The sequence below is a fragment of the Battus philenor genome, unplaced genomic scaffold (genome assembly GCF_028537555.1).
Source record: "Battus philenor isolate CCGP_79_NKW_IND1 unplaced genomic scaffold, ilBatPhil1.0.hap1 SCAF_1, whole genome shotgun sequence".
NCBI classification, from domain to species: domain Eukaryota; kingdom Metazoa; phylum Arthropoda; class Insecta; order Lepidoptera; family Papilionidae; genus Battus; species Battus philenor.
Window position 1 is genome coordinate 6,473,275 of NW_027181661.1, and position 25,403 is coordinate 6,498,677.

General features: G+C 32.5%; 2 protein-coding genes across 2 annotated transcripts in view; both read left to right on the plus strand.

Annotated features, from left to right (window-relative positions):
• The first annotated feature begins 3,125 nt into the window (after positions 1–3,125).
• Neurl4 (neuralized E3 ubiquitin protein ligase 4) overlaps positions 3,126–25,403 on the plus strand; it is a 33,198-nt gene continuing 10,920 nt past the window's right edge. The window contains exons 1-21 of the mRNA XM_068776728.1: positions 3,126–3,535; positions 4,126–4,227; positions 4,314–4,427; positions 6,532–6,699; positions 9,591–9,729; positions 10,473–10,539; positions 11,174–11,306; positions 12,696–12,851; positions 13,395–13,535; positions 14,183–14,274; positions 14,398–14,511; positions 14,622–14,798; positions 16,074–16,164; positions 17,199–17,316; positions 18,351–18,459; positions 20,056–20,249; positions 21,161–21,346; positions 22,157–22,281; positions 23,376–23,488; positions 24,067–24,199; positions 24,974–25,115. Coding sequence (XP_068632829.1) covers positions 3,380–3,535; positions 4,126–4,227; positions 4,314–4,427; positions 6,532–6,699; positions 9,591–9,729; positions 10,473–10,539; positions 11,174–11,306; positions 12,696–12,851; positions 13,395–13,535; positions 14,183–14,274; positions 14,398–14,511; positions 14,622–14,798; positions 16,074–16,164; positions 17,199–17,316; positions 18,351–18,459; positions 20,056–20,249; positions 21,161–21,346; positions 22,157–22,281; positions 23,376–23,488; positions 24,067–24,199; positions 24,974–25,115 — 2,770 coding nt within the window. The 5' untranslated portion in view covers positions 3,126–3,379. The remainder of the gene's footprint in view (positions 3,536–4,125; positions 4,228–4,313; positions 4,428–6,531; positions 6,700–9,590; positions 9,730–10,472; positions 10,540–11,173; positions 11,307–12,695; positions 12,852–13,394; positions 13,536–14,182; positions 14,275–14,397; positions 14,512–14,621; positions 14,799–16,073; positions 16,165–17,198; positions 17,317–18,350; positions 18,460–20,055; positions 20,250–21,160; positions 21,347–22,156; positions 22,282–23,375; positions 23,489–24,066; positions 24,200–24,973; positions 25,116–25,403) is intronic.
• LOC137920016 (uncharacterized) lies at positions 7,302–8,056 on the plus strand. The gene is made up of 2 exons (XM_068763283.1): positions 7,302–7,413; positions 7,725–8,056. Exons 1-2 carry the CDS (start codon positions 7,302–7,304, stop codon positions 8,054–8,056), a joined length of 444 nt encoding a protein of 147 aa, XP_068619384.1.

A 25,403-nucleotide genomic window follows, 5' to 3' on the forward strand; every position in this document is an offset into this window, starting at 1 on the left:
TCGCATTGTTAAGATCAATCTTAACATTGGTGAATATCCTACGCTGCACTTGCAGGCCAGTGGTCTTCATTCCAGAACCATAAGGCGCCAGTGGATTATTCTGCGCTGTGCATATGCATACAATTACCGATAAAACTAAGATACATATGCAGGTATGGCACCTACATAGTAGTTCTCTCACGCAAAAATTAGTAGGAGAGATAGGGTTGCTAAAAAAATTATTCAGACTGATTCCAATCAATCTTATTAGAAATATGTGTACAGCTATGGGCGTAATCTTTTATAAATATTAATAATTTATATTTCCTTACTTACTTTTAATATCGGTTGATCTTCTTATCCTGCTGAAGATTTCTTTTACCGCTGATGGTTAAAGTTGTCAAATAGCGAACAATAGCTAATAGGCGCGACATGGGTAGACCACTACTAAGTGACCGACTACATAATTAAGATCGAGGGGAGATACTGAATGCGGGCAGCGTAAAACCATACATTATGGCGATCTTTGAGGGCGGCTCATGCCTTCCAGTAGGTGTTAGGTGACATGAATGAATGTCGTAAGTTTATATTCAAGTCTATAGACTTACGATTGTAGTACATCGAAACGCTTGTATGAAAATTGAATACATAAAATAAAGTACAAAGGTATGTACAGCGGTCATCGTGGCGATCTTTGAGAGAGACCAATGCCCTGCTACTTATTTTACGTATACAAATTATCTTATAACATTATACTACGAATAGTTGAAAAATATAAACAATATTTATCTTTCTGATAGTTATTTAAAAACAAGGTTTGGCTATCTTTAAAAGAAAAACGATTATACCTTGGTGACATCTTATAGACATTATTAATTTATAGTTCATACTTGCTTTAATATTTTAACAAATACCATAGAGAATTATACGGGTAATTACATTTTCAGTTCACTTGCAAGAGCAACGCCTTTGTGGTTCCAATATTCTTTGTTCTTCAGCATCTTTATCTAGTGACAGTAACATGCCTCGGTTCTTTTACGTTATAATTAAAAAGCTCTTTAAATTTCCGATCGCCGGTGTAATACCGTGACGTCAAATGCATTCACTTCTATAATAAGTACTAAAGATTATCCGTGGGTTAAATAGTAGTGAATTTGAAGATTATAATATTATAATATGAAGACGTATACTTAATATTGTCTTATATTTTTTAAAACATGCGACAAAAGCGACAGAAGGCAGATCATATAACGCCCAGGACAGATGGTCGCATGGATCTTAAAGTTCTGGAGTGAAGACTAAAGACTGGAACGCACAGCGTATGATGCCTGCCCATGAAGTAGACAGAATACCATATTAAGGTCGCCGGAAGACAACGGATGAGCGCCGCTTCCAACCTGTTCTAAAGGAAATCTTTAAAGAAGATCTATGTCCAGCAGTGGACACACTGGAATGAAATGACGATAGTGGTGATAAATAACAAAAGTATTAATAACAGCGCTCCTGAGGTTTCTTACGCTAATCTCCTCCAAATGTTGTTTTCGAAGTGGTAGTATTATTAAAAAAAAATACTAAGGATAATTCTAAAATAGCCTCTGGTCTAGACGTAGATTACGATTAAAACAGCCAAGAGGATTCCTTCGAGTTAAAAAGCTTAATATGTATCCAGTGCTATTCCAAGGCAAGACCCCCCCCCTCCCCATGTAGAGCCAATCCAGGTCGCTCTAAAAACTTTGCTACATCATATTTAGTACTATAAACTTCAATTGTCAAACACTAATGAATGAAAAAAAAAGAAATTGCATTTCACCAAATATGACCAATCTTAGAAATATATATATTAATAAGTTTCGTGTATTCATATTTTATAAGTTAATGGGTTTTGAATTGAATAAAACAAATGAAATTCTGTGGAAAAATAATTGTTATCAAAAGAAATACAGTAAGATTAAATAATAATAATAGAAAAAAACAATAGAACGTTATGCTGTCCATAAATATATATTTCTGATTTCTACAAATCTTTTATAAATTCCTTAAATATTGTCTTGATAATCATAAATTTAAAAATATATTTATATAACACAAAATTCCTGGCAAATAATTAATTGCGACTATCGTGTTTTTTTATTAGCGATCAATAGCTTGGACTTTTATTAACATACAAATCTAAAATTCTCGCTATCATAATGATTACCAACTATAATTAATAAAAAGCAATTATTTACTTGAGCTGTAATTTTGTTTTATAAATTTATACCAATTCAAGCATATGCAGTAAAATACTCTTTTTTCTAATTATATCTAATTATCACAAAAAAGAAGCTAAAATGCAAAGCAATAATCTACTTTGTGATTTAACAGGGAGGATTAATTGTTTCAGGTATTGTATAGTCAACAGTGTTATAATACTTGCATTTTAAATTAGCCAAGTTGATCGATAAATAAAATAAAAAGTTAAGTTTCTTTTGAAATTTATCATAGGAAAAATTTATAACAGCGCGTAGTATCACGAAAATGCTGTTTCAATAGTTATGAATTAATCATAGAATTATAAGTTTTATTTCATTAATTTATCGATCAAAATTTAATGGGCATTTTTAGTATTTTTTGCTAATGTATTTTATCTGAAAATACTTCATAAAATATATTTCGTCTCATACTAGACGACAGCATGACATTGCATTAATGCTACATACTGGAAACGGAAATCATGATAGAAGCACTTTCAGTGTTGCAAATAAGAACTAAATATACAAATATCGAATCTTTCATTGCCATATTTAAAATTTTGTTAAACTTAAAACGTAAGAAAGAATAAACGTTACAATAATATTCAATGCTTTATTTTTCCGTTATAAAAATATTACAGACTTAACTTACATTAAATAGCATTAATTAAAAAAAAATTAACCTTAAATAAAATGGTCTATACTAAACCAACAATTTTAATAAACAATGCTTAAAGAACAAAAATAAGTAATATGCTTTTCAATAAAACTAATTAAATAAAGCTTGAGCAAAAAGGCTTCTTTCTGTTTAAGTAACACAACCACAGAAATTGTGTCAATGTCAAGTGTTTGGTAGCATCAGTCAATACCGGAGTCTCCTGGGTAGTTAGGAGATATTCGCAATTTGCTTTTAAAAACTTTTTGCTGCAGTAAAACAATGATAAAATAGAAATGATTTTGTTTATGCCTCATTTTATTTTGGCTTTTTATAAAACTCGTGAAAATGTTCTTTTATAAAGGAAATTGTTGTATTAAATAATTATTTAAACTGAAAGGGTGCGCATGCTTATGATTGATTATTGATCCGACACCGAGTGTTGAATGATGTTTTAAACCCAGAGGCGACATTCACTATATTCTACTGTAAGAATAAATCGAGGATCATCACCATGCTGCGGTTCCACAGAAGATGTGGTGATAGAGTCACCCTTTTACAAAATAATTTAACAGCTATCCGGAACTTCATTGAGTTCAACCATGGCCTTATACTAAGTGAAGAACCTCTGAGAGACGACATCATGTTCGAAGTTTGCATAGACAGAAAGGTGGATATTGAAGATCCTTGTTCAAAATTTCTAACATAAAATTCTTTTCAAATAAAATTACATTATAATTATTTTTAAGTGCAATTTCCATATAAATTTGGCTATGACATCTACAAGGCACTGTCTTCTGTTGGGCTTAAAAACTTAAGTATGAATTAATTGACTAGATACACAAAATAGGTTTAATAAAAGTTTTTCATTGTTATTCATAACAGTAAACAGCTTCATGTCAAACTTTTGTCTCATTACAAGCTAATGGCATGATAGACATTCTTAGTAATAATGGAAATTTATTTTACCAAAATTTATCACTTCTGCTCAAAAAGTTATACTGCTATAGCTACTGTATCTCATATATAAAATGTTAAAATTATGCTATTGTAAATTAAATATACAAAAACAGAAGTTAAGTTAATACCTGTTAATTAATTATTATGTATGTTTATAATAATAATAACCATCTGAAATCACCAGTTTGTATATAGTGCAATATATAGTTCTAAGTTGATTTATTATCTATTGCTGGTATTTTTTTTATAAATGACATTTGTTTTTTACAAATGACACATTAACAAACGATGTTTGTTAAGGTGAATGTGTGGAATGGAAGCATAGAGATTGGTGTCACCACCCTCGATCCAGAATTCACAGAACTACCCGCTACTGCAACCAAATTGAGAAACTCTGCATGGGTGAGCATTATCAGCATATATTGATAGCTCAACATAATGTACATTCACAATGACTATAACATCTCCCTATTAATTTTGTGTCATAGATAATGTCAGGAAGTTCAATCGTGCGAGATGGTATAACATTCATGAACTCATATGGTCCAGAACTAGATTCTCTTCGGGAAGGAGACTGCGTGGGGGTTATGCGAACAAGCAGAGTAAGTTTCTGATGCCACAGTCACATAATACACACTGTCATACCCATAGACATCCATGCTTTGGTTTGTGTTTAAATTTAACTTTATTTTATTTATATAGTTCTGGTAAGGCCTGCACACATTGCTGGGTATTTTGGGTTATTGTTCCACCAGGCCTCCCCCCTGCTGGTAACAAGCCGCCCCTATAAATTTTTAAAAGGATCAGTTGAAAGAAGCCATTTATTATTATCATTATTATTATTTAACACAGCTTGATAACTGAACTTAAATAAAAACATTTGAAATATAGTAAAAAAAATATTTTGGATATTCAAAAAAATTAAGTGGATGTATTAAAAGAAATTTTCAGTTACTGTGTTGCATTTGTGTTATATGTTAACTGAGATTTATTATAAGACTGGCAAATGCATGTTAAATTAATACTTCTCTGATCATTGCAAATTCAATGAAAGCTCTTTTACCAGCCGAAATGCCACCAATTTGAATTAAATTTTATTATTTTTAAAAGTGATTTATTTAGGGTTATGCATAGCTACTGTCACAGACTGCTTCTAACTGTTCCTAATGGAAATTTTTCCAAATTTATTTAAAAAAAAAACATGACAAAGATAATGAATCACAGAGAAGTTAAAACAAGAGAATCATTGGTTATTTTTATATTGTATTTTGAAAAAAATATAAACAATATTTATAAAATGCTCATTTATTGTTTGTTAGGGAATAACTAACCCTTGTTTATTTGAGAAGTGTTTCTGTGAATGTAATGTAATACCTTTATTTTATTTTATATTTATAAAAACATTGGAGAAACTCTTCTTCAAACAATATTGGAAAATTTATTTAATCTTTATCCAAAATAAGAGTTGCTCTCTTTCAGGTGAGATGTCAATATATTGGATTTATATAGCAACTATTGAACAAAATATTTTGGTCCAAATCACAATTTATAGTCCATCAAATCATCTGTAATGGAAACAGTGGATTATTTTTGTTTTACTTATTTACTTGTTATTGTAAATGATTTTATAGTGTCAAAAATAATGTTAGTTTATTAGTAAAAAATTAAATGAATGATTATTAGTAATTACCAGCTTATTTATTATTTATTTATAAAAAACACTCACAATAATAATTTTGTAATTCGTACACCTTGAAACTGTATTTACAATACGCCTTTTTTGGTGTTGATTGGCGTTGAATGATTGACAGTTAGAAACAGGTGTTTTGGTTTTCTTTGTTCTTTGTATGAGAAATTAAAATTGTTATTTTTAGTATTGTGGTCGTAATTTTTTCATTATTTACAATAAAGTGCATATATATACATATATACTTATATATAAATACATACATATATATATGTACATATAAATTAATACATATATATATTGTAGGAGGTACTTTGGAGGGACAAGGTCTTTTTTGTTCTTTTTTCACTTTTTTTTTTAATTAACTATAATCCGAATTTTCAAAACGATTTTCATCTTTATGATCATTGTGTTATAAATATATTATTCCCGAAAGCATTTAGGATAGGGTGTACCAAATAGGGTGTGTTTAAAGCTTTTACACCTGCAACCAATAACACTATGTATGTAGTGGCAGGGGTGGCCAAACAGCGGCTCGCGAGCCACATGCGGCTCTATGAACGTTTATTTTTGGCTCCGATTGATTGACGATTATTTTCAATATTTAAATTCATATTACCTATCCACAGCTCTTGGGAATCGGTACAAATTACTGGTGCGAATAATTATTATTATTATTCCACTGTAAAATTAGCGAAATGCAAATAACGATAATAATTAATTAACCGGCATCTTAAGTATCATCAGGAGTGTTGTCATATACGTATGCCATTATATCTAACTTCAATACACATATTTTGTACTTTTGTTTAAATAATGTTAATAAATATAACTTTAAAAAAATACACAATTTTTGCGTATTTTGAATGCGTATTCAATTGAGACTCCCAAAACATTTTAAATTTCTAAAAATGTCTCGCACTGTGAAAGAGCTTGGGCACCCCTGCTATATACAATTCTATAGTTGAAGATTTTATGTGTTTTTGTATTGTGTTTTTACATTTCCTTTGTTTAAACAGGCCGAGTTGATGTTCTTTGTCAACGGTAGATGTCTTGGCGTTGCGGCGCAGGACATGCCCACGCGTTTGTTTGCCGTCGTTGATATGTATGGACAATGTGTTCAAGTATCAATTATGCAACAAACCACCAACGGAATGAGACCTATCATGGAGTCCAGTTTAGATCAGGTATGCATATACGTAAAATTTGCGTGGGTAACAACATACAAATTGAAAAAAAAAACTTTTGATATTCGATATAGTAGATGGACGATGACTGCGATGCAACCATATGGGCTGATGCAATCAGGTAGGAACAACACTCTATACCATCGAAGCAATACTCGCTGTCGAAGGCTGGAACAGATGGCATCACATTACGACATAAACTTTCCAATGGGTCACGTACGTTAGTAGTTAGTATTACGTTGCAAGAAGGAAGAAGTGAAGCTTGTTGAGATATCACTGAAACAAATTATCTGCTTATAATATATCTTTAAAACTATGTCCAATATATTATTAGTGGATACGCAATGGTAGCCAAGCGGTAGATGGTTGAGACTTGCGATCCCAGGTCGCGGGTTCGATGAATTGATAGTATCCTAAAATCGCATTAGAACATTGCGAATGACATGCGTAGAAAAATTGATGGCTCCTGCAGAAGAACTTGTGAGCTAATGACGAATACAGTGATATACCACATAAAGAGCTTTCCGGCATTTGAGTGTCATTACACACGCTCGCAAAATCCAGAACTAATTTTTCTAAATCCGGAATTAAATATAAGAAAAATGTATAGTTTATATTTGGAAAAATGCAAGGAAAACAACTACAGCTCAGTTAATGAATGGACATACAGGAAAATCTTTAAACGAGATTTTAAGTTACGCTTCCATTTGCCACGTAACGATACCTGTGCGAAATGCGATATACTAAACATGAAAATTAAGACTACAACTGATGACGACGAAAAAATGATTCTTGTAGAAAGACATGACGTTCACTTGCAAAATGCTGAATTATCAAAAAAGCATTACAAGAGGATAAAATCCTAGCATCAGAAAATCCAGATAAATACTTTTTCTTTTACTTTTGATTTACAAAAAGCCTTACCATACACGAAATTGACTGTCTCAATTGCATATTACAAAAGAGATGAAAATGAGATATGCACGTCCTAAACGTGGGTTTTCACAATTTACACAATAATAAAGATAGTATGTACGTGTGGAACGAAACCATTGCTTCTAGGGGATCGCAAGAGCTGGCTTCATGCTGTTTGAAGCACTTAGAAAATGTAACGACCCAAAGCCATGTTATTGCCTACATTGACACGTGTACTGGGCAAAATCGAAATTTACAAATAGCATTGATGTGGTTGAAGGTTGTCCAGTCGGAAAACAACATTGAGATAATTTACCACGAATTTTTACTCTCGGGGCATTCATACCTTCTGAACGATGCAGATTATGGCATCATAGAAATGGCATTGGGAAAAATGAATTTTGTGTACGCACCACATGATTACTATAATATAATAGCGTAATGTAGAAAACAGGATAAATTCATTTCATATGAAATGAAACGGGAGAATTTCATTTCAACAAAAAATCTCCAAAATGCAATTAAAAGACGGATAAAAAAATACTAATGGGGAACAGGTCAATTGGTTGCAAATATGTTGGTTGAGGTTCTTCAAAAGTGCACCATATACCATTTTTTAAAAAACAATGATGACGGACACAGAATTTAAAATTGTTAATTTACTACCTCTACGTTCTGAAAGACCGTTAAAATTTGAAAAAATCGCCCTGGAGCCTTTGTACCAAAATGCCAGACCTATTACGTACGAAAATTATAAAGACATGAAGCAGCTACTACCCTATATACCTCCGGTGCATCATGCATATTTTGAAATACTACCACATGCAGAGAATAAGTATATTCTTGTAATCAGTATCTATCAGCATCTTGCAATTATGACAATGTGATTGGCGTCTAAAATAAAATTTTATGTGTTGTTGTGCGTATTTGTAAACAAAATTATTTTAAAATGAAGTATATTTTAAGCGATATTTGATTTTTCAAAATTAAAATTAAACGATTTTTACAATTGTCTAATTTTGAAAGTGGTGTAAGTCCATTTACAGCACATAAATATGTGTTATTGTAGTCTAATTAGCCAAAATCAAATCTATATAAACAAATTAAATGTTGATAAAACAATAGAAACAATGCCAGACCTCATATAATTTGCCTGTATTTTTAAATCAACAAATATAGTAACTTTTAATTTTCTCGAAACAAAAGAAAATGGAATTACACCACTTTCAAAATAAACGGTCCAATAATCATTGTAAAAATTGTGAATGATATGTGATTCTATCTCGGGAATATCCCCGACCTAAGATATCAATACTCAGTCCTGTACCGCTGAACTACCGCTGCAAATAATAAAATGTAATCATTATTAATTGTGAGTTGTACACGCCTTGATTTCCTTTTTTAATTTCAACAATTATTTCTTTTCATTCGTGCAACTCTTGTCAGGATGGTCATGGTCATGTCATGATCTGTTCTAGTGGGCGCCCTGCCGCTCTCGCTAGTCGTCACCATATAACTTGGTCTTTGGAGGAGTGCGAGAATTCATTTACAGCTACTACTCATTAGCGACAGTTTTGTTTGATGATGTCTGTCCATTTCGCAGGGAAGCGTCCCCGTGATCGCTTGCCTTCAACTTTTTTTAGCACCAACCACCAAATATTCCATCGAGTCCTCATTAACACTCATCAACAATTTACGCATTGTTTTTAAATTTTGCGTAGCCTATAAACTATTTTGATTATTTAAAATCTTCTTGAAATTACAACCCTTGGTAGAAGTTATAGAAGTATAATTAATAATTAATTAATGATTTAGGAAACCGTATATATAACTTGCTATTACTATTGTAAATAATTAAAATGCAAAAAAAAAATCACATAATCTTAGACACATTACAGTGATATAGGATAGTATTGAAGAACACAATATATAAATTCTGGTGTTTTATACATTAATACATTAATCTTTTTTTATAGATCGAAGAAGATCCAAATAATGACGACACCCTGACATCCAGTGACGTAGAAGGAGCAGCAGCGCAGGGCGATAGTGCTTATCCAAAGGATTATCGGGAGGACTATGTACCTATGACATCGGAAGCCGCCTGCGCTCTGAGTAAGTTGTAATTTAAACGCTCTCTTTACGTATTATATTCAATTGCTTGATTTAATTTTAATTAAAACACTTTTTTCTCAATATTTACTACAAGGTTCTTTGAAAGCTGGCAAATAACACTTGTAGGGGCAACATTACATCATAGTGTGCGGCGCATCGTAAACGGGAATTCCACAGAAATATAATTGTTCATTTACGTCGGCATAAATTCAGTTCTACTTCAGACTTCGTGTTGTTACTACCTCGAGACCTATCGGCCCATCAGAATCCCACATTCTGTATATTCTGTATATTATAAGACATACGTTCAAAGAAGGCTCAACTATATGAGATAGATTTCTAAGTTGGAAGGTTGTCATCCAGCGATTTCCGACAATATTAACATTTGTCCACTTTGTGGAAAAACGCCCAATGCTGCGCTTCCCGGGCTGCGGTTCCCCACTTTGAAATCTTTAAGCCCCCAACAGCCTGTTCCGCGCGCTATATAGTACGCCCTTCCGCCCCCATCCTTATTCCTGATTCGATCTTGTTGAAGAATCCCAGTCATAATAATTATACTGTACGTGGCACGTTCAGCGAATTGCCAGGAGCTTGCCAATAAAGCTTAGAGTAAAGGGGGTTTATCGGGGTTTCAAATCTACGAAGCGTATTCTTAGTGGCTTCTAATATAAGTTTTGTATAAAATTTTACGAGTTTTAATTTCTATCTTATCCTTAACGACGTTATATGATTTTATCTTCCAGTCGCACAAGATCGCATAAGATTTCATCCAAGGTGTGGAATATTAGTATTGCTGTCAAATAATAACAAGTAAGTAAATTTAACTTTGATATAAAACAAAGGCCTGAAAATGGCACATTTATATGCTTTGAAAATTGTGGGTTAATATCTATGTAGGCACGGATATAAGTTTTGTATGAAAGCTTGTTAAAATGCCGCTCTCTCATATTCCCGACCCTTAGAGCCTCTCTTTCTCTAAGAGTTGTCTACATACATATGTACATAATTAGCGGTGAGATTCCACCCGAGTATGTATCTGCTCCTTCGATGGATTATGGAGATGGTGGTGTCAGAAGTAGGATAGAGATGATGTATTCTTTGGTGTAGTAAATCTTAATTACAATTTACAATTCCTACCAGCACGCAATGGTAGCGATCACATTGATAACGTCCGAATTTAAATCAGCGTTGATTTCTAACTAAAAATTATTGTAATCGGAGTAGCTAGGCTAGCGTGAACGCTTTATATATGTAAGGATAATCTTTTTCTTGGAGATACACATGGTGTCTGTAGCTTAGAATGAAAAATCCCGGCAAATGGCAGGAGTCTTGACTGCTAGTTTTGCCGAGTTATGCTTGCACGGTTAAGAAAACGTGGCTTGGACAACAGGCCTAATCTTAAATGAATTGTGTTGGTTATTTTAATTTTCATTAAACGTTTCAGGTCAGCAGAACGCGCTCGACCATTAGACGATTACAATAACGGTGTAGTGATGACCCATCGGCCTCTGTATGATGACGAGATCTTTGAAATACGCATTGACCGTCTTGTTGACAAGTGGAGCGGTAGTATAGAGGTGCATATTTTTTAAAATTTATTTTCGTACAGAGCAATTACTTATAAGTATACAAGATAGAGCGGAAGAGAAAAATTGTATGCATTATGAAATGAAGAACAGAATAATAGTAATTGTGAAAAATGGAAGAAGAGTCTGAAAATAATAAAAAGGAAGTAAAATATTTAATAAAGTAGATCCCTGTTCCCGACAAAATAGGGGACGAACGAGAGATAGCAAAGAATTGCGTAATTATTAAAAAAATTGTAAAAGATATAAAACTGAATGTATAGTTCACTCACTGTTAACAAACTTTAACAAAACATTTTTTAAAAAAAACATAATGATAATATAGCAAAAAAAGCGTTTCCAAAACTGATATTACTACATAGTAAAATTATTTTTGTTTACTATCTGTCTGAGTAGACTTGGTACTGCCAGAAGTTATTATCCCGTCACATTCCAATAAAAAAAAATATAACATGAGCTTTGACCATTTGACCGCTAAGCAATTATTGCAATAACGCACGAAAACCGCGGAACATATTTTGACCTAATGTTGTCAAATAAAAGAATAAATTTTAAAAATTATTTTCGTATGATTTTTTCTTACGATGGTTTCAAGCAGTAATTTAGTAAAAAATATATGGGAGGCGCACATTTCGGTCAACAAAGACGCACTGAAACTGCGTCGCGGTTTTCGTGACAACATAACGCAGTAGTCAAATAGTTAAAGTTTTTTGGCTATCGAATTCAATTATTTTGTTATAAGTGTAATAACCGGTATAGAAACAAGATAAATAACCATCGTTACTGTCGTCGCCGTCGTAATTGTTTTAGCTCATAGACGCCCACAGTAAGACGGCTTATGCAAAGAAATCTATGGAGGAATATGCCATAATCGCTTTGCTTGGTAGGCGGGTTGACGATCGCAGTGTGGTACTATGGTACGCAGAGGACGCTGCTGCCCATCCTTTGGAAACTTGTTTGTGAGCAATAGCAATCCAATATAATTAATTCACCAATTGTGAACTATATAAGATTTTAACAAAAGCTTACGAAAGCAGTTCTCTACCGCTAGTATGCCACTGCTATTTATTGTTACTGCCTACAGTATAATGAAAATTAATTTAAATATTTTTATGGGACATTATAATATTTATAACAATACATAATAAAGCAAAACTTCAAGTTAACTCTTGATCTAACGTAATAATACATTTTAACGTCATATGTGAGTACTTTGTGAAATAAAGCACGAACAGCAACAAAAGTTAAACCGTAATAATCTGAGATCATCAATGGTGTAAGCTTTTAAAGCTATCAATCACCCTGTGTTGAAAAGTTCTACTTCTCTCACTCTTTTTTTTTGGTTAAGATAACTGTTTAAGACCTAAGCTTTGATTGTAGGTTGGTGTAACAAGTCACAATCCAGCAACAATCCGCTTCCCATCCACTATGACTAACATGGATTCGGGGACTGTCATGTTATCTGGTTGTAAAGTCCTGATCAACGGGCATGGCACTTGTATGGAGTATGGAAACTTCAACCTTGATGAACTAAGGGTATGTTTTTGTGAATATTGATTTAAAATTCACGTTATAAGTAAAAAAACATTTATTTTACGATATAACATACAATGACTGTATGGGCCTACTTTATTGTGACCAATGTTATGTTAACTCAAGAGGCAATGTCTTGTTAAGTCTTTGTCTTAAAAAAAAAAAAAAAACAACTCTTTTCTTCTCTTTAATAAATCAATTCTACGCAGAGCTTCATCATCATCATTGCAGCTGTAAGACGTTCACTATTGGACATTATAGATTCATTTTTTTTTTCATTTCAAAATTCATTTAAATTTCATTTATTATTTGGTATTTGTTTTTTTATGAGTTAGTAAATTGATAAATCTTACAAAGTCAAAACCGCCCTGATTTTGACTTTGAAAGACTATTTTGTTAGTGTGTTGGTGGTATAAAAAGTCCAATTTGATTTTTTCAATTTTGAATTGCAAAATAGAACAACAATATAAGATAAGCTACAAAGTTGTCATGTATCTCATGTATTATAATATTATGTAACTGAAATTATATTGTGTAATCAAACAGGTAGGTGACACCATAGGAATGATGAGGAAAAGCAGTGGTCAATTACATTACTACATCAATGGGATTGATCAAGGCGTGGCTGCAGACAAGGTTGATCAGCAGGTGTGGGGTGTGGTGGATCTCTATGGCATGACAGTAAAGGTGAGAAAAAATTTTCTTTATTATGATATCTATAAAGTGTACTAGGAAAGATTCGATATGTATGTTTAAATAAAGTTTATGCGAATTGGTAATTATTTGCTTTAAGTTCATAGTAAACTGACGAATGTGGCATTTCAATAGTCATTATAATTTTTAACATTTTGTGCACAAAATTTCCTCTATATTCATAAGAACTTTTTATATATGATTGGGAAAATAGAGATTCATTTTTACTTACATATAATATCAACTTTTTTGGAATATTCGGTATTCAATAAAATCGATAATCTACAGATTTTTTATTGCAACAAACAATTTAATTTGTATTAGAAAGTATTCTTTATAAATTCCTATCCATAATAAAACTTTGGACAAAAAAATTTTTTTTTGGGCTCGATTTTCGGGATACAATTTTATATAATTTACATTTTGTGCATTGATTATGTAATGTTGATATGGCTTACGTACAGGTTTCGAGAGGATTGGTATAACATAGTACGATTGCTAAATCATCTGCCAAGCGTGACGATTGTGGTATATCCTCCCATAGATATCTTTGGGGAAGGCCTATGCCTTGCAGTGGGTGTCTATGGGGTAAAATGACTACAACGACGATACTGTTATATATCCTTGCATCTCTATTACAGGTATCGATTGTCGACCCATTTGAGGAAGTCGATACTAACATCAACGACTTCCCTCCTCTGCCCAGTGTGTCGGTGCTAGCTGGCTTATGTATGTATTCCTTATTTTATATTAACTTTGTAATTTTCTATCTTCTCTGTTTTGGTTAATATATAACATTGTTGTTAATTAATATTTGAATATTATCTGCAATTGCTCGATTTTTTAAATTTAAAAGTAACTTTTCAGGGCAACTAGCACCGGCCATAGACGAAGACAGTCTTTTATTTCATACGCTGCGTGCTTCGAATGTTATTATTATTAACGATGGTAAGACTGCTCATAGGCCTAAGTAAGTATTACAGCTTTATTAATCTGTTAAGCTTTAATTTTCAAATTACAATAGCTTCAAGAATTTATAATTATATAGTAGCAATTTCATTTTGACTATTTATATTCCAGCGCTTTCGAATACTTCAACAACGGGATAGTTATGACAAATCGAACGCTTAGGACCAATGAGTTATTCCAGGTGAGACTGGATCTAGTCATACCTAAATGGGCTGGGAGCATCGAGATCGGAGTCACGCGTCATACCTCAAACGAAATACAGTTCCCATTCAAAATGAGCAACGCAAAGTAAGTGAACATTTTTTTTTCATATACATACCGCGGTTAGTAAATACGAAGGTATTTGACCTATATGTGTTGTCGATGATGACATATGAGCATCATAAAGGCTCAAGATCACCCAGACAGCAATGGAGAGAGCTATGCTCGAAATTTTGCCATAGAAGATAGAAAATAGCTTGAAGAATTGCTTGTTGCAATAAGCTGGGCACATAGCTTATGTAACAGATGACTGGGTGGGCGAAAGTTTCTTCAGTAAAGACCTCGAGTCGGTAGACGCGGCGTGGTTAGGCCCTCGACTCGACTTGGTGGAACGACGACATAATTAAGGTTTATGGGAAGTTGCAGCACTAGTAGCTGTGACCATTTTTAGGGGAGACCTATGCCTTACAGTAAACCTATATCGGCTGAAAAGAAGAAGAGGATATACATGTTTTCCAGTTTCTTATCCAATCAAATAAAATGAAAAAGAAATAAAACTAAGTGTTGTCTTTTGATCACTTCTCACATTGCTTTGTATATTTTATTAAACAAGATCCGTTAAAGTTGAATGTAGTAAAGATATGTGTCCATGGCCAGGCAATATGTTTTTTTTTTTTAAATCAAGTACCAGTATTGTATTGTGTTTACAGAAGTGCAACACACAGTAACAAAAGAAATTTAAAAATTGTTAGTTAAGTCTAGTGTTAGTCATATTAATTGGAATAATATCACTGGATGCCTACAATTTATTCTTTTGAATGATAACGATTTAAAAAAAAGGAGACATAGAATTTTTAACTGATTTTTTGAAACAGGCATCAAGTATTTTTCTTTAATAACACGGAGGCTTTTTAATAGTATACGGTGTGGTCTTGTTCTTTATTGAAATGTTTTATTTTTAAAATACTTATTTTATTCCAGTATGATGTAAATATGCAATAATAAAATCGTAACGCAAAACTTGTCATCCTGAAATTTCGAAAGATCGATATCAAAGTATATTCCACAACCGCCAATCCTTGATGAAATTAAATATAGATTAAATTTTACAAATAGAGTAAAAAATTACCGATAGCTAAATCGCAGAATCATTTCTATTAAAAAGCGCTTTCACTATAAAGCCAACACCTAGACGTATATTTAATATGTTCAGAAATGAAATATCGGAAATTTTTAATACAAAAGTTCTTTCACTAATAAGCAAACGTTATCTTTAAGTGGATATGCTTTCGGATATTTAATCTCTTATAATAGATTACATTAACTGCTAACTTTTAAGATGAGTACGTGTTTTACACTCAGATCGGGCACGTGGGCCATGACAGGCGAAGACGTGATCCGCGACGGAAGCATTATCATCCCTCAGTACGTCAGGAACCTAAATAGGCTTGTGGTAAGATCACCTATAAATATGTAATATGGTATTGTTTAGATTAACAAGTTACTAGCTGTCATTAAGAAAAGCAGCCTTTTACGTCAGTTCAATTCATCACTTGTACCGCAAACAGAGTTGGTGTTATTTATAAAACCTTAAAAATACACGCTACCTTTTCATAGACGTTCTGGAGTTTTATTTATTAAATTGTGACCATAAGAGAAAAGCAGATATTATTCTAGTTCTATTTATTGGCCTTTACATTGATTTTAACCTATTACCTGTTATTAACGGACTTTCATTGCTGTCCAAGTGGCATTTTAAGGCAAAAGAGTGTAGAGAGCATTAAGCCTAAGGCTTTAAGGTAGCGAAGCCTAAATAATCCCGAGGAAACCTCGGCTCATACCGTTACATACTACTATTTCACTGGACTGGTAGATCGTCGAACTTTTAGATCGCTTCGGATATTCCATGGAATAATTAGGGCCAAGAGCCCATAGAAGGCGGCTAGCGGCAGCGTTTTTTGACGTGTTACCGCCGTACCACATTAAAAGTCCTGACGAATTTCGTACTGTCAAAAGTAGGAAATTTGTCATAGCAGCCATAATAGAAAAAAAACGAATAAATTAAGTATATTTTAGTAATCATAATAAAATTGACTACTTTCAGAAATAAGTGGTGTATTTCTTACAGTGCAAGACTAGTAGTAATGTCTTTTTTAGTTTAGGCGATGAAGGTTTTAAAAAAATTAGATTTAAAAAAAATATTAAATTTAAAAAAGTATTGTTTTAAAATTGGAAACAAGTATTTTACATCACTCTAAGGTTTTTATGAGAAGAGATAAGAGCTCCTCTATATTAACCTAAACTTTGTGCTTTGACCGAAATATAAAAAAAAATTGTCCGAATTTTACGAAAAGCTCTTGAGTGTTGCGCTTGGCACATTTGACCATTTTTTTTTTGTTTTAAACATCGATATAGATCTTTTCTAGATCACTGGTCCCCTTTTTGTAGAGTACACTTTTATGACTGAAGAATGAATGCTGTTTTTAGGAAGGTGACACAGTGGGCGTGATGAGGCGCGATATGGGCATCCTTCACTTCTACGTCAACGGTGTCGACCAGGGACCCGCTGCGTTTAATATCCCCGAACAAGTTTTTGGCATTATAGGTATATATTAATTTATATCGACGTAAGGAAATGTTTTTCATACTTTATCAAAGGTTTCGTTTAAGCTATAATCAAATGATTAGTCAAAGATCCAAAAAAGTTAATTTCGTGTCCCATGTTTATAACAAATATAAAATTAATAACGCCGTATATATGACAATGAAATATGTAATATAAAATTATAGTGCGTTCACGTTAAGAATGCTGTGAACAAAGCATCATTTTAGTCGGCTATCAGTTTTTAATTTGTTCCTATTAGTTAATTGTTGCTAATAAATTCTATTTACAAAGTTAAGTGATACAATGACCAGTCTTGCTTCAAAGACCAGGCTTGCTTCAAAATGCATAGTTCTGATAAGATTGGTTACGATGCATGGCTAGGTCGGCATACAAAAATGATTCACTGCGTTCTTAACGCAAACGAACTATAGTATCTTTGTTGTAAGTACCAAAGACAAATTTTGACGCATTTGTTATTAACGCCATTTTTACGGCCGGTAAAACATAAATGCTAAATTTTCTTATAACTTCACTAAAAAAATACAATTATGTCATTTAAAGCGCTCTAAATTTATATTTATAAAAAATTAATATAATTTACATTTTTTAATTATTTTAAAATCTGTAAAAACGAGCCGTTTATTGTAACCGTGAAAAGAGGTAGTGTAAATTGATTTACGGGAATATCTTTATTGTTATTTTGTAAAAGAATTTAAAAGAAAAGTACTTTAAGTTACATTTCTATATGTATGTTTGTACATGCTAACTACACATTATGTATATTTCTACCATACTATAGTTGTATTGGAGATTGCCTCTAACTAAACCATTTAAATTTATTCTAGTCTGAACAATAAAGAATACTAAATTAAATTAAAAATTCCTGCAATTTTTAGTTTCTTGGTAATAACACTTTTGGGTTCTTGTGAACATTTTTTATTTTCAATTAGATATTCATATTAATTACCATTGATTTAATACAATTAATAAGATGTACAAAGTATTCGAGTTAAAATATTTCTATGAAATTCTAGATCTGTACGGCCGGGTGGCGCAAGCAACAATTGTGGACAATTATCCCGTTCCTCAGATGTATTCTCCCGAGTCACCCGTGTCGACAGAGTCAAACATAACATCCTACCCGTAAGTTATTCATAGTTTTTAATTCTGTTTAGGAAATCGTAGTACGGATTGCTGAATATGTAACGTATTTATTGAGGCTTCTTTTTCTATTTCAATGAACGAAAATTATTTAAATCTCGTCAAGCCTAAACGATCATTAATTTATAATTCAGCTTGAAAACGAATTGAAATGACAATGATCACAAAAAAAACAAAGTATATTCTAAAATATACTATAAAATCTAGAACAAAAAAGTTGGATAGGAGGCGTAGATTTAATTTAAGCTAGAAGATGTTATGATGAAAGTTATTTTAATTCTGCAATCCATTTGAATTAAGAATGCAATAAACAACCTTTGCCTGGACTTACATGACCCGTATTAACACGTTGACGGACAGTAGGAACAAGCGAAGTTCGAAAATTGACACTATATGTTTTTGTGATTTTTAGAATGTTAGAAGTATAGTTTTACTCTTTCTGCTTAAATAAACTTAATTTTGATTAATTTAGTACCTTTAATTAGGTTGCGGCTATAACCGTCATGGCGCCAGCGGACTCTGTACACTAAGTGATAGGACGATGGCGGCTATAACAGCAAAAATTTAAAAACGTAAATGACAGGTTTAATGGTTCAAACAAGTAATTTTTGTATGCAACAAAGTATTTTTGGGAGTTTTACACGAAATGTTAGTTCTTAATCAAACAAAAATAAATAAATGACAAAAAAATTTATTATAATTTTATAATTATTATACATTATTTTCGGTATGCCATGTTTCAAAGCATGGTGCAGGACAAAGTGCAGGTTTTGACATGCAATTCAATAGAAAACACGATCGCACTACTCCCTTCACAACCACGTGCATACTGAATCTGCAACTCGTATAACAGGTGAAATATGAACTTCAACCTAAAAAGATGTTTTCAAAACACGACACTATGCTTCTACGTATACGCCAGTAAGTGCACATTTGTGCTGCTATAGCCGTAGTGTCTAAAAACGACCGTTTCGTTTTGGACGGCTATAGCAGTCATGCCACATTGTGAACTTCGCTTTGACGGCTATAGCCGCAATTGTCCGTCAACGTGTTAAATTAGAAAGTCAAGTTCACAGTGACCAGTTTAATGTTTACATTATTATGCAAGTAGCTAATGAATGAATTATTTTTTTTGATGTACATATTATCATCATCATGACGTGCTTTACTGATAACTATATTGTTACCATAAGAGCAATGTTTATCATTCTAGTTCTCTTTAGTGGCTTTAAATTGATTTTAACCTATTACCAGTTTTATTTTTTGAACGGAGTTTTACTGCTGTCCAAGTGGCATTTGCCAATTCTGTGGATTCGAGGCGGCAAAGCGCAGAGAGCGCTTAACCCAAGACTTTATTTTAGTAATGAGGCTTAATGAATGTTGGGGAAGCCACGGCTCGAGCAAGCCGGGTATTGCCAGCCTCTGTGCTTTCGACCGAACTTGACAAGGTCATGGTGACCAATGTCAACTTAACATACCCCTGTAATCTGTATTAGAAAATAGAGTTAACAAATTAATTTCTCAATACTGTAAAGAAATGAAGTTATAAAAGCTTTTTTATTTAATATTTGGGTTTAGGGAAATGTGCTTCCACCGTGTGCATGGCCGAAATGCTCTTCTGTCACGCACTCGCTTGACCGCCTCCCGTGCGACGGTGTACTCGGAGTTCAACGACGCAGTCCTGTTCAGCTCTAGACCACTCCGCGAGTGCGACATGTTTGAGCTTCGCATCGACTGTATGGTCGACTGTTGGATCGGCAGCATCGAAATGGGTACGTAATTTTTATACAGTATGATTTATTATATGTGTTAAAGCTTTAAAGGGTTGAATGTATATTTCATTTGCTGTTTGTTAATGTATGGTAAACCCTATAACACGATCGGCCTACGATTCTCAAATACTGCATGGTCACAGTAAGTAAAACAGGTGGGATAAGCATGTAAAAAAAGGAAAATAAAAGTAAAACAAGAATTGTAAACAAAATCTGAATGTAATAATAAAATATATAAAAAATATAAATAATGCAATAAATTTAAGATATTGCTGTTTGAAAAATGTGATAAAGAATAAAAAATTAGGAAATAAACAAAAAAGTATGAAGAAAAGCAAAAGCAATAAATTGTGACATATGCGTAACAGTAGCTGTGATAGCGAGCCGAAGAAAGAGAGGCGAAGTGTGGAAGAAACGTGGTTTGCAAAGGAATGTTAGATAATTGTAAAATGATGATGGAAGAGATCGTATAATAGAGAAGTACGTCAATATAAGATTACGTGATCAGAATTATTAAAAATGTAAAGCGTTGGTTCAGACAGGTGTGATACGAGTTCCCAATAACGAAGCCATAATTAGAAAAGAAAACTAAACAAAAATCAATAGTTTAATTAAATTAAGATTATTACATATCAAAATTATTTATTGTTTACTATCTGGTCCTGCAGAATTTGAATGACAAGCAGTTGAAGCATAATGAATTGAAATGAAAATTATATATTTCACAGTGATAGGAGATATGTTTAAACGTTTTAAGGTTTTTTGCTGACAAATGAGCTTTTACATCTATACCCAATCATCCGGTACAGGTTGTGTCATAAACCAATATTAAGCCGAAATCAAGTAGCGGTTAAACCAAGATAATTGAGATTTTTGTTTGCTAATTGTTGTTTTTCCAATGTTCAATGCAGGTGTGACTGCAATCCGGCCTGAAGACCTCGAGGCCAGCGGTGGAGTAGGAGCTCTTGCTGGTACCGCCACCGACCTCAACTGGGACACATACATACTGAGCGGTTGTGCCATAATGAAAGACGGCGAATGCGTGCGTAGCGGATATCCATTAGATCTGGATACGCTGACAGTCGGCAGCAGAGTAGGTGAGTTGATAAAATATAAATAAAAGCTACATTCATCATCATTATTTCAATGTAGGACATAGGCACCCCCATAAATTTCCCATTTTCATTCCACAATTGACCATCTTAACAAGGTCATATATCCTTTTAACCCTAATCCGAGCAATGAATTCCTAAAGGCAAATACAGCCTTCAATATGTAATAATGATCTGTAAAGAAAAAAACAAAAGCAATCCTTCGAGACAATGTTCCATTTTCCCTCAAGCGAATGCCTGAGCCAAGGTTTCCTTTTAAGAGTTACCACTCCCAATTACTGCCTTCAGCTAATTCCGAAAGGAATATACAGCCTGCAATATGCAAAATTGCTCTTTGAATAATAGGATTAAAGCAATCGATATAGACAATGTTCTTCTATCAAGTAAATACCTAAGCCATAAAAAAATTAAATTCTATAAAAAGCCTAGGTGACCTAAAAGCTTAATGGATATCTAATTCGATGAGATAATTAATTTTCTCTCATTCATTTTCATACTTATTTCTTTTTATTTATCGCCTCACTTTCTTCGCCTCATTCGTCAAATTTTACAGATCCGGGTTATATCATATTTCTTTACCTTAAGTTTATTTTGTGCATACATTCTTGTTTAATATGTTAATTTATTACGAATTTTTGTAATTTATCACTTTTTATTTTATTTACTTAACATTATTTTTGGGTTTTTATTATTTATTCCTAGTTTTAATTCTAGTTTTATTTTTCCTTTCTCTACATCCTGTTTATTTGGCTGCTTATCCGACCGAAATTATAGGTTGTGTTATTTTGTTTTTAGGTATGATGTGGCATGCCGATCGGAGCCTCCACTACTACTTAGATGGGATGGACATGGGCAAAGCCTGGTATGTCCCCCATCTCAACATTTATGCCGTGGTGGACCTCTACGGACAATGCACTCAGGTTTGTTTCCTGGGAACTAGGATTACGCTAGTCATCCTAGTTCCTTAACTAGGTTATGAAATGCTAGGAATATATAGATTATAATTAAAAAACCATATTATTATTCACGTGGGCATTTACACGCGGTTTTGAATTTTAACATCATAAGTAGTAAGCTATTACTGGCTCGGAATGCTGATCTGCTGAGAAATGCCGCCTAGAAACAGTTGTTCTTTTAAATGATATTGAACAATTCATATTTCGTACATTATAATATCAAACATATAAGTCAATACATAAATTTCCACACATTTCGTAAATTAAAAAAAATCTTAAATGCTATGACAAGATTCGTTTAATAATACACTGTTAATTTTAGATTTAAAACAAAGAAAAGTAAGGGTTGGGATATCTTGTGTATCTTTTATATATACATACATTCAGATCCATGAAGGCACTTCTTGAAAACAAAATTTAGGTGTTAGGAGTTTATTTTTATTTCTTGTATTTATCATGTAACGGACACATGTCAAGAAAGTCATTTTCTTTATAAAAAATCTTTCTGGGAATATCTAGCTTTTAAGTTGTAAATAACCCATACAGCTCTAAAAATTGTTTTGAAAAAATTATTTATATCTTAATTATGAATATTACTCTTTTAAGACTATTTGAAATAATTATAGTACTCAAAAGAAGATTGCCAGAAAATCTTATGTGATAAAATTTAATTACTTTTCCTTGCCTTAATAAAGGTATTTTTTTGGATTGGCCTCCATTTTGGAGTTCTCTCGTACATTCTTGGGTACACGTGGACAATTTTGGCTCAATAATTTTTTACGTTATTTTTTATTTACTAACTTTTCCTATATATATCCATATTAATGTCTTTCACTCATGCTTATTTTTCCCTCACATTACAGAGGAAGGAGATCCTCTTCGTTCTTTTTTCCCTTTTTCACATCGTCTTTTTTTCTTCACCATTCTTTCCGGAATGTTATTTTACAATTTTTGTTTTACGTTTATTTATCATTTTACGATTTTTTATCATTTCTTATTTATATTTTATTACCCATTAGGAAATTGATTTTTATTTAAATATGAACGTCTTTTAATAGGTGACGATACTGCAAAATGAGGAGCGAACCTTTAACTACAACGGGTGCACAAATTTGGAAAACTCATTGATAGCTGCATCCCGTGCTTTTGCTGCGCCTGCACAACCGTACTGGTACGTATGCTGAATTATAAACAGGTATTTATAATTAAGGCTCATTTGATTAATGAAAATCAAATATTTATAAATACATAGATTTTCATCCCCAATATTCGTCTACATATTTCAATTATTATTTAATTAATGAATAATAAAATCAGTGGTATATTTATTGCTATTCTTTGGCTTATTAATTATAGAGACAGGTTTAAGGATTTACCAATTTAAAAAAATTGGTCGGCCATATAAGAGATGGAGAGATATTTTAAAAGCCGCAAGAAATGACAAGGGAACAAAACGAAAGAAAGAGATGCATGAAATGTGCTGGAGGAGACCCGCAATAGTTATAATAATCAAACATAAATTACGTTTTAAAACTAATGACTATGCATATAAAGTTAGAAAAAATTAGCAAAGAAAATGTGAATTGTGTCTATTCGATTATTTTAATAAAAATGTTAATATGATCAATAATAATAAATAAATGACATTTCTAAAAATAATATGTGAAAAAATACATGTCTTTGAAATCTTTAATAATCACAAAGCGATCATTTTGACATAAAATATTTAAATATAAATAAAATCAACAGGAGTTTCTCCGAATATTGCGGCGAAAATATCTGTCTTACTCAAGACTACACAATGGCAAGACGGAAGACCCAAGACCCAACGGGTGCGCTAGTTTTTAGCTCCGCCCACCTTGCATTAGATGAGATTTTCGAGGTAAGCTACTATAACATATTGACGAAATGTAATATTCATTTTGTGTTCTCAAATTTTGAAACACCCTGTTACTTTATACGGGGTGATTGGTTATAGATGTAAAAGCTTTAAATAGGTGATTGTGTAGCTCATTTGCTGTCTTATATTGTATGGGATACCCTATTCAAAAAGTAATAGTTTCGGAAATATTAAATAAGATAATGTTGACAAAGCTTTTTTAAAATTTGTATTACTATGTATTAAAATCAATTATTGTTTACTATCTGACCTCGCAGGCTTTGTACTGCCGAGAGTTAATAGTTGCAAAAACTAAAGCTTTTTGCTGACAATTTAGTTATACATACTTTAAAGCCTAAATAAAAATAAATATCTGTAACCAATCGTCCTATATTATCTATATCAAATGGGCATATTTTTCGAAATATATAGTGTTATTTTTTAACTAAATTAAAATTAAATGTATATTGTATAATATTGGTTCTCTGTAAGAAATCGCCACTGTTTAAATAAATGTAATTATAATCAATTATGATATTTATTTGTCTCACAGTCTTTGTTTAAAATTCATTATTTGACTTGGACTATTTTTATGTACAATATAAATACAAAGTGTATTTTACATCTAAGCAAATTCTTATCACCATGAAATAGAAACATTGCATAAGTGAAGTACAATTGGCGGTCTCATAGTCTTTAATACAGATAATCTTTAGATGGAAAGATAATTATTTTTTGGTTATAGTGCTGAAAATTTAAGGTGAATTTAATTTTTAGGTAAAGATAATGGAACGCAAATTTGGGTATGCTGGCAGCTTCCGTATGGGCGTGACGGATATCAACATTCTCAACGCACACGTCAACCGGAGCCTACCGCCATCTATCGCCTACCTTCCGCACTACACAGCCTACATCGACGGTACAGCTACAATTAAACTTTATGAATATAAGAAAAATTGAAAAGTGTTAATATATGCACTTTCACAGTGGTCAATGTTATCTCATAAATAACAGTACGACACATGACACATTAAAAAAGACCTAGCGCTTGTATCTCTTAGAGATCATAGAGCTCTTCCTAAAGTAAAGCCTTATTTTATATGGAAGAACTTAAATCGTTCCGGCTAAAGCAGAAACGTATAATATTTCTTCAAGGGCTTTCTGGTTACTACTTGCATTTAATTCGAAATAAATCTAATTAATATAA

Excerpts from the sequence above, each read along its gene's own strand:
- LOC137920016 (XM_068763283.1), top strand. The coding sequence starts at position 7,302 with ATGTATAGTTTATATTTGGAAAAATGCAAGGAAAACAACTACAGCTCA. Across the intron at positions 7,414-7,724 it reads GTTACGCTTCCATTTGCCAC|ATAGTATGTACGTGTGGAAC; the intron begins GTAACGATACCT and ends ACAATAATAAAG.